At 39.1% G+C, this 10,463-nt stretch overlaps 1 protein-coding gene and 1 long non-coding RNA gene across 2 annotated transcripts; both read left to right on the top strand.

Moving 5' to 3' along the window:
• The first annotated feature begins 6,098 nt into the window (after positions 1-6,098).
• Positions 6,099-8,851, top strand: LOC139715234 (uncharacterized). The gene is made up of 4 exons (XR_011709808.1): positions 6,099-6,133; positions 6,940-6,996; positions 8,003-8,085; positions 8,792-8,851. It is a non-coding gene; the product is annotated as an uncharacterized lncRNA (long non-coding RNA).
• A 48-nt stretch (positions 8,852-8,899) lies between these two features.
• Positions 8,900-9,884, top strand: LOC139715235 (uncharacterized). Its single transcript, XM_071626820.1, has 2 exons — positions 8,900-9,102; positions 9,557-9,884. The coding sequence occupies exons 1-2, from the start codon at positions 8,960-8,962 to the stop codon at positions 9,777-9,779; spliced, it is 366 nt and encodes a 121-aa protein (XP_071482921.1). The 5' UTR covers positions 8,900-8,959; the 3' UTR covers positions 9,780-9,884.
• Positions 9,885-10,463: the final 579 nt, after the last annotated feature.

Raw genomic sequence — 10,463 nt, 5'->3', positions numbered from 1 at the left:
GCCGCAAGAAATAATGGAGGGCCTGCTTTTGGAAGGGAGCGCCGTCGTCTGAGAAAACTCGAGCCCGATGTACGCTACGCGTGGTAAATTATATTCCTTGTTACGCTCTCTCGTTAGTGGTAGAATTACTGCGCTCACATCGGGTCCATGCCATTGAGGAAAAAAGAGACGCAGCTGGCTGAGAAGATTGTTACAAGCGGACGAGTTGTGCATGGATATCGACTGATTGATTGTGGGCTTGTCTTGTCTGGAATCTCTCTTGATATTCACGCTTTGGTATATCATTTTGCCACCAATTTCTGCTCTGTTTTTCATCCTCTTTTCAAAATTAGCCCTCCCCAACAGAATTGACAGCGCACCTTGCTGAAACGCACCGGTCATATCTCATTGCTGAATGATCAGTAAAGCTTAATAAGTTATCACTTTTCTGAATGCAAAAACATAGCATGTACTTGAAATGTCAAATCCCTTCTTTGTTTGGTCTTGAAAGCTTCGGCCTTGGAAAGTCAAGGGGCAGCTCTGTACTCATGAGACTTTATTGATGACGTGGGGAAACATAAAATACCAACAGCGATTACGCCCGGCTATAAACATAGCACGCATGCTTGCTGCCTCCGCCTTACTAAGTGGTCTATCAAAATAGATACATCCAGGCGCACACGTACATAGCACGCATGTTTGTTGCTTTCAGCCATACGAGAGCCTGCTATCAAAATAGAATGCGGGGCACAGTGTATATTCGTTATCGGTGCCCCTAATGTGTTTTTCTATTTTGACGGTGATGTGGGTTTACACCTGCCTTCCAACTCTCCTTGTTTGCTCCATCCCCAGCTCCCTCCTTCCCATCATATCTCTTCCCATCTATCTCTCTCTATCTCTCTCTATCTCCATATATCTTGATACATATCTGTGCCTATCTATCTATTCTCCCACATCTATTTCTCCTTGTCTATCTCTTCACTTTCCCATCTTTCTTTCCTTTCTCAAACTTTTCTTTATACTCATCCCTCTATCTATCTTCTCTTTCTACCCCATCTCTTCCTATCTATCACTTCATAATATCTAATATATCTTTCCTTCTCTATCTAGTCTTTATACTTATCTCTCTATCTATCTCTATCTTCCCATATCATTCTCTCCTTATCTATCTCTTCATACTTTCCCATATTTCTTCCCTTTCCTATCTAGTATCTATACCTCTCTCTCTCTTCCTACCTTCTCCTAAAACATTTGTCTTCTCATTATTTTGTCTTTAAATCTCCCCATATTTCCTCCCCCTTGCTTCTTTACTTCCTCATGTATGCCAACAAGTTGTCTAATGTACTTTTTATCTAAAATGCTTAACAATTTGTTGGATATATTTGGAAATTATTGTTTACATCTAGAGCCCTTAACCCGTTGGGGACAGGCTGATTTTGCTACAACACGCATTTCCCATAGACCCTTGCCCGAGTATACTCAGGACTCATCCTCAATGGGCTAAAAAACATATGAGTGAATTGACAACCATCTTAAAAAATCTATTTCTCAAAATAAAAAAATGAAAAGTAAATGTTAGGGTCCTGCATACTAAAATTCATGTTGGTCCTTTTACCTGAAGATGCAGAAACTTTGCAACTTTGACCCAAAAGCAAAAAATCGTGAAATTTGCAGAGTCAACCAGTCAGAACCAAAGTCTTTTTTTTTTTTTCTTGGGATGCATCGAAATCTACACAACCTTAAAAGGGCTAGAGCAAATTAAAAGTAAGAAGACGAAAAAGAAGAGCAGGTCACCTTAACATCTATATATGTGCATGCAAGTTCAAATCCCTCTAACAGACACCGGAGGGGGGTGCACCTTTTATCTCAATATCTTTGCTCCCCCCCCCCCTGTTTTTTTCATCAAAAGGCGGACCCGCTGTTGAATCCCTCTGAGAGTCACACTAACCCTGCTTGGTGCGTCATCTGCTCTTGGTTTACAACCCGTGCCTCCTCGTGTCGGAGTGAGCGAGAGCGAGCGAGCGGGGCATGCCAGGGGCCCCCCAGCGGGGCCTGCATCGAAATTGGGAAGTGATGCGGGAATGCCAGCAATGTTTTTTTCTTCGCGTGGAGGACAGCTCGGCTGTGTGCCGGCTGCCCTCCTCCCTTTCCCCATTGCTGCGGCCTAGCTTGGTGACAGGATCGGGTCAACCAGTGCAACAAACTCCCTCCCCCCCCCCCAAACTGGACCCTACGCTAGTGACCGACCCACAACAGCGACTTTGCAGCTGTTTCTCAGTCTTATCAAGTGGACATTTAGTTACATCTTGTCATGTAGTTCAACCCTGTCCGCAGCCCCCGAGTCAAATACGTATTGCTATAGTAAATGATATTCTTGTAAGGTGCTTTCATAGAGTTAAGAAGAAAGATGAAACCAGAAGTGAGAAAATAGTGCGTGAAGTCCATCTAAGGGTAGTGAATACTATCCTCCCTCATATTTACCCCTTTCCATAGGATATAATGTCTTCTGTGAAGGATCATGGCATAACATTTCCAATAGGCGGAGCATTCGGTGTTTTTATTCGACAAACCTTATTATTTTTCGTTTAATTTGGGGTTTTTGAGATCTCTACTGCTTGATATGGTACCATACCTGAACATCTCAAAACAAAATATATAGTCCCTTAGAGGATCTTGCAACAATTTGAATAGGAAAAGAAAAATTTGACTGTTGAATGATGATGATATACATCCATGAATCTAAAGCACCCACCAATACTGAAATAAATCTTGCATTCAAATTTTCATGTAAAATGCAACACCATCAGAGCAGCCACAAAATATCCCATATATATCTAATTCTACACTGTAAATCTTTGTTTTTACGACTCCCCTGGGAGATGGAGCAAAGCGTGCACACATCAGTACAGCCAATGACAGATTGCCATGAAGACGGTAGAGAGGGAGGAAAACTCTTCTAGCTTGCAGCCCAACTCGCCGTCGTCGACGAAGTTGGAGACTCGCATCACCCCGAAATCACATGACACCGCCGGATCTGTCAGCAAACCGAGAGGAGAGGCAGGGGGGAGGAGAGACGATCTCATTTGTTGTTTTTCTGCAATTTAAAACGCTTGTTTTCATCTGCGATCCAAATTGCTCGGACCCGAGTCAGCTGTCGGCTCTGATTACGCCGGCCGCTGAGAGCTGCGCGGAGGGCATCGGCTCGTGCGAGGCTCCCCTTCTGTCACGAGTCCCCCCACGCTTGTGGAACACGTCACCTGATTACGGGGAGGGTTGGGCTCTGATTTATTTTATCGATTCATACCTCATTACATTCCAGTGGCTCTTGCATGACTGATTTTGCTCTTTTGCTTCTGTATATAAGAACACTTACCTTTGTTATTCTTTAATGGCACAAGACAAAGTTACTTCACCAAGGTTGGGTGAAGAAGTCATGCAAAAGGCAATGTACAAATCAATTTCTCTCGACAGTATTAGATCAAACTGTCATCAAAATGCACAGATGCAGGTTCTTGTTGGTTGTTACACCACATCACCTGATTGGTTTTCTGTCTGGAGTGTATTCATTGTGTATAGAATCATAGGAAACTAGTGTTATTTCAACATGACATACAAAATAGGGGTTCATGGGAGAGGGGGAAAGAGGGGATGTTTAGAGACTTGGGTGGAAATGTGCTCATGAATGTGATTTCAGCTCACTCCCAGAGATAAAGAGCTTGAGCACATGTTACTCGTACGTTAACCCACTCCCTCCCAGATTCCCAGAAACCTCCATCAACTTTACACAGGATTTCGCCGTTGTTGCTGTTGTTGGGATATGGGTTAAAACAACATTAACATGAAAAACAAGAAATGGGAGAATTCTGGAATTACTTGGCCGTAAGATATCAAGGAAATATATACGTCCCCGTCTCCACCATTTCCTGGACAGATAGGAAATGGTATTATCGGTAGAAATAAATTGATTCTGCACGGCTGACTGTTGGCCAGTTCAGAATATATACACAGCAGTGACTATAACTAGGATGTTTGAGACGTCATGAGCAACTTACAGAGGTACAAATGTATGTCTAATTCCCCCCCCCCCCCTCTCTGTTTTCTTGTTCTTCTTTCTTTCCTTAATCCCCTGATATGATACAGAAGATTATGATATCAATTTCATTAATGAAAAAAGATTATAAAAAAAAAAGAAAACTCACCAGACACACATAAATTACAACAAAGGCTTATTGAATTACATCTTCTGATAACTGCTTATTGATATGTTTTTGGCTTTTTACAGTTCACACTAGTCTTACCCTCTCCCTATTATACTTCCTATTTCATAATTTGTTTGTGATTGACAGTAACTGTTGTAATGTAATATAATGTGCTTCCAGTGGATGCTGAGGTAAGCAATGGTCAGATGGCACTAATTGCATAATGAGGGTCCTCTGAATCGGATGAGTGGAGTGAAGATGACCCGAGCGGTGGGGGCAAGACACCTCCTCATCGGGTAGTCTATCTGGCACCATCCGATGACTCAAACGGACCTTATGATAGATGTCCTCTAATTTGCTTTAATTGCTCAAAAATGGGTGGGGGGGGGTGTGCTTTTGATTTAAGCCTTCAAGTATGGATAGATGTCCTTCGAGATCAAGCTTCAATGAATAAGGGCAAGAGGGGTATTAATATAATGCCCTGGTACAAGATTTGGTTTAGGAGGGGATGAATAACACATATACACACACGCACACACACACACACACACACACACACACACGCACACACACACACACACACACCACACACACACACACACACACACACACACCACACACACACACACACACACACACACACACACACACACACACACACACACACACTACACACACACACATATATATATATATATAGAGACTATATATATATATATATATACATATATATATATATATATACATATATATATATATATATATAATATATATATATATATGTGTGTGTGTGTGTGTGTGTGTCTATCTGTCTATCTAATTCTTTCTTTTTATCTATCTTTATATCTATATAGATGTCTGGTTTTTTTCCTTCCTTTGAAATAGGAAGACTGAAAATCTCTGAAAATATAACAGGGGCCTACTGTATTGCTAAAAAACACAATACTGTTTCAATGCACCTGTGCTGAATGTGTGCTCAAATTTCTTTTTATCAAGAAAAATACGACGCAGAAGAAACGTAATCCATCGCATGAATTTGGTTTTCATGCTATTATTTCGTCGAGCCAGACAATGTTTTTGCATGTACGGTGTTTTCTAGACCTTTCGGTTGTGTAGTAATTGAGTAGTGGTGCTGCCAGCCGTGCATAAGATATTTCTCGCCGGTCATTTCACGGCGGTTGGCGCGAACTCATGCACTGGCGTGTATCCAGTACGTATAACAGTAACTGTGTTAGCAAGGGCCCCCTGGAAGTTCGCCCAGGTTTGGGTTACGTCGATGGTACTTGGTTACGAAATTATGTTTGCTACTGGTTAACTTATCCTCCTCCCTAATCTCCGGCTATTAAACGACCGTTGTCAAAGATGGCCTGTCGTTAATGGACAAAGCACGGAGGTAGTGCTTCAAGTTTATGGGCCTGTTGTGCTTTTTGTTTCTCCTCCCCGATGTTCATTATTCTTATCGTCTTTATTTTACAAGAACTTTGCCCTGCTTCAAGGGCCCCTGATCGGTGGTGCTATCAAGCTAATCAAATTAATGATGGAAAATAAGAACTAGACACACCTTAGATATCTATGGGTTCTGCTTTCCAACGATAACGTAAGAAACTCTTTTACACAAAAGCGTCTACTGAAGATATCAATACCTTTGTTTTCATGTATTTATTATTTATCAATTGTATTTAGGGTCAAATATACAAATATATATGTATATATTATATACATTTATTCATCATGTTAATATTATTCAATTATGATTTGGTTCATTCAAGTTTGTAACATCATATTATCTATTTATCTATCTAGCTACTAAAGTATTAATTGGTTTTATATTTATATAATATGAAATAGCAATATATACTGAAAGGAATGTTGTTGATAGGGATTGTTTTCATGTTTTTGTCCTTTTCATCTTCTTTCTAGCTTGCGATTTCAGTACTGGCCTGAGCCAAGAAGAGGTAAGACGATGTGGCTACATTATTATTATTGGCACGACAGGCTACGTTTTGTTGAAAATTATTATTATTGATATTAATGATAATGATGCCGATAATGATAACATCGTCATCATCACCATTGTCATCATCATTATTATAATGATATGCGAGAAAATTTGATGAGTAAATGCATGTACGTCTCCACTTTTTACGAGTTAATTATTGTCTCACCAAAAAAAAAGTCGATCACCGGATCAGATTGTAAGAATGAAGAAAAAGGAATTGAGTAAGAAAAGGGAATATTAGCACTTTCTTGAGATGAGACTAACTCTGCTAAAGGCAATGTCAGTATGCTTTATGCCAATAACTCCTCACTTACCATTTTCTTTAAAAAAAAAAAAAAACGAGTATTGCCTGAAACATTTGAAAATCATCCCTTTGAAATCGACGAAGAGGGCGCTGCAGGAGGAATGAAAACAAACAAAAAAAAATTATCCGAAATGTGTTTCTATCTATGTTATATGATTAAAATAGGCGGTGGTAAAGTTACCGACGTGTCTGGTGACATTCCAGATGAATGACGAACTATGACCCACTAGAGGTGCTTGAATAAAATACATAGTGTCACTATGAACATTTTTTTTTTTTCGTCAAGTTGATGGTCCTGATTGTGCCATAATATACTTTGTCTTGCTCCCCACGAAATAGAAAATAATAAAGATGTCCTCAGTTTTCTGAATTTCAAATACACTGTAGTTTTTTTTTTCTCTCTCTCTGCGATAAAAATTCTGGCATAGTTTTTTGTTCTGTTTTGTTCTTTATCACAGTGCGCCGAATACACCGACATGGGTGCTATCTACGTTTATTTCCCTGATAAAGACGGAGTAGTCTGCGCCATCACAGAGAAAACACAGTGTGACTGCTACTACTACATTTACTATTCCATCTACTACTACTACTACTACTACTACTACTAATTAATAATAATAATAATAATGGTAATATGAATAATTATTATTATAATGATGATAATGTATATGATATTTATAATGATAAGCAGTTATGAAAATAAATTTCCTTGCGAGATATGTATATATATATATATATATATAATAATTATATATATATAATATATAATATATATACATATAATATATATATATATAATATATACTATATATATATATATATATATATATGAGTACATGGATATAAGAACGACCCAAGTCCATGGAAGACCATTTCGAGTAAACTAAAAAAGAAACTTCATATCTTTTTTATTTGTCCAATAATATTCTATTCAACTGTGATGGGAAGGCAACATTTGTATATACAAATTAGAACATATATTATTATGACAATTAACATTTACATTAATTGTGGAGAGGCCATCTTGTGTGGTGGACTTGGGTCGTTCTTTGATTCATATGGACTTGGGTCGTTCTTTGATTCATATACATGATATTCTGCTATAGAGATGACAGAAGGATGAGAGAGGGCGCTATCATATGAATGTAAGAATGACCCTAGTCCTTCATTCTTACATTGATATAAAATTTAACTCATTCATTTCAGGCACTTCCGGGGGTAATTAGGATTTATCATTTATACACAACATGAGTCCATGCATGAGCTACAATTTCCCATGTCAAACTGAATTTGGCCAAAAATTGGACTTGGGTCGTTCTTATATTCAGGTCTTCACATATATATATATATATATATATATATAATATATATATAATATATATATAATATATATAATGCATATGCATACATGTGTGTGTGTGTTCCAGCCAGCGATACCTTATGAACAAAAGCAACTACGTTAGCATGTTGATTTGGTACAAATTTCTTCCTTATTATACTTACTCTCCTGTTGTATAACAGGCTCCACTAAATTCAGCAGAAATGGACCAGTTCAAGGCGGCCATGGCTAACATTTCCAACGAATACGTTATCCTTGAAGTCGAGTGAGTATACCCATCTCTCTCTCTCTCTCTCTCTCTCTCTAACATATATATATATATATATATATATATAATGGTATTATTATCCGCGTGTTGGAATAAGAGCATAAAGACGATGAAAGACAAACAAGTTGACATAATGCATTAGAATCCAACTTCATTTATTTGTAGACCAAATTTTCGACCCTTGCACGGATCTGTTACCCTGAGGAAGATCCGTGCAAGGGTCGAAAAATTTGGTTTACAAATAAATGAAGTTGGATTCTAATGCATTATGTCAACTTGTTTGTCTTCATCGTCTATATATATATATATATATATATTTATTTATTTATATATATATATATACATACATATATAATTGTATACGAAGAGTTTTATTGCAAAATGAGCTAAGCGGCATTCTTAAACATTTAAAAGGAAGTCCATCATCAGATTGGGCAAAAATCAAACCTTTCCAGTAGTAGGCCCCTACCTCACTTGTCACATAACAAGGAATATTTTAGGTTCAGGGCATTGTATAGTCGGCAATTTACTTACCGAAAACATGATTTATATGTTACGAACAACGAATGAAGTGTTGTTATGCGATCCCCGGCACAATACAAGGAAAAAATATAAGAAAAATCTCTTAATTACGGTACTTCCATTGGCGGCTTGCTGTCAAAATTAACAACATGTACAAAACTGATGTTGGATTGCGTCACAGACCCGAGGACATTGTAGTCGTCGCGCATGGCAACAATGAAGAGACCGGCCAGACCCTGTTTGCAGTTCTTCGTCCTCAACCCTTCAGGCTCGACGGTGATTGCCGGTGGCCTTCCGCAGCCAGGAGCTGTACCTCGTCATCCAGCTCAACAACGTGGATGTCGACAAGATGGCTGGCCAGGAGGTGAATGCCCAGGCGCCGCCATCCAGCTACCCGCTGGCCGTCCCTGCCTGGGGCATCGCCATCATGGGCTATGCCGGGCTCGTTCTGCTCATCTACTGTGCTATGGTACTCACAGCTGACTGGCGCAGGTAAGGGGATTTTACAGCATTAGCTTGTCCATAACTCTGCACATCTACAAGATTTTTCACATAAATTTTCACAACATTATTCAAAAGAAAACATACCATCATCGAGAAATGAATTACATCGTAAATGTATCTCCTAGGCTTTATATAGGGTGCTATGGCATACTAGTAAGGGATAAGACTCCCGATTCCCGATCGGAGGACCCGAGTTCGATTCCCGCTCAGTGCTTATGTCCTTGGACAAGATGTTTTACCTGCAATGTCCCTCTCGACCCAGGTGTATGAATATGGGTACCTGGCAATGCTAGTGTAATAATAATAGCAGGGCCCTCTGGTAGGGTAGTAGCAACACTGATGAGACTACCCTGGACAAAAAAACCTCATCATCATTATCATTATCATATCACTAATACCGTTATGACATTAATCTTATAATAATTATCTCCCCTCCATCTAGAGAGCGGGCTCGAGAGTTCGAAGAGAAGCTGGAGAAACAGTACTACGAGTCCAACAATGCGAACGGTGTCGACACAATGGGCAAGGAGATCCCGATGACCAAGATGAACGGCAACAAATACGAGGTGGTGACCGAGACCAAGCCAAAGATGACTTCGACCGCCGTGCAGACTCCACGCCACGTCGCCGTGCAGGTACGTCAACGACGCCAGGGTGTTACTTGACATGATGTGATTGACGTGTTTAACTTGTTTGAGTGTTTCCTTATTGTTTTCTGATGTGATTTCTTGGATTCAGCTATTCTGAAACCGTTGTTAGTTGAACGCAAGTGTGCAGTGACAGACCAAATCCAATGATGTCCATTTTATTTATAGCAATTAGTTCGTTGTGAGTTTATTATCTGTAGTGCGTCGTTGTCTTATCAACATTATCACATTAAGGGTATGCACACAATCATAATCATTATGCATATTCTGGCTAGGTGGGATTATGTTCCTGTGATGTTAGCCCATGAGAGGACGATACATTGGATTGACGTTCCTTTGATGTTCGCTCATGCGAGGAAAGAGAGAGAAATATTGCTTTATTCTGGTCATCAAAACAAAAATGGTATACATCGCGACCCAAAGGCTAAATTGTGTGCCATGTACATGTAGATACAAAACGATACATTACACATTAATATGCAGTGACCATAACACACACAGGTCTAGGGTACAATACAATGCAAATACAATACAATACAATACAATACAATACAACAATACAATACAATACAATACAATACAATACAATACAATACAATGCAATACAATACAATACAATACAATACAATACAATACAATACAATACAATTCTAGTTTGAAATGCGAGTTTGAATTAAAAAATAGTCGGACATGGCGTTGCGA

This window comes from Diadema antillarum, unplaced genomic scaffold (genome assembly GCF_040938485.1).
Source record: "Diadema antillarum isolate AM-2024a unplaced genomic scaffold, OU_Dant_1.0 seq00003203_RagTag, whole genome shotgun sequence".
Lineage (NCBI taxonomy): Eukaryota > Metazoa > Echinodermata > Echinoidea > Diadematoida > Diadematidae > Diadema > Diadema antillarum.
This window is presented reverse-complemented; position numbering and strand designations above follow the sequence as displayed.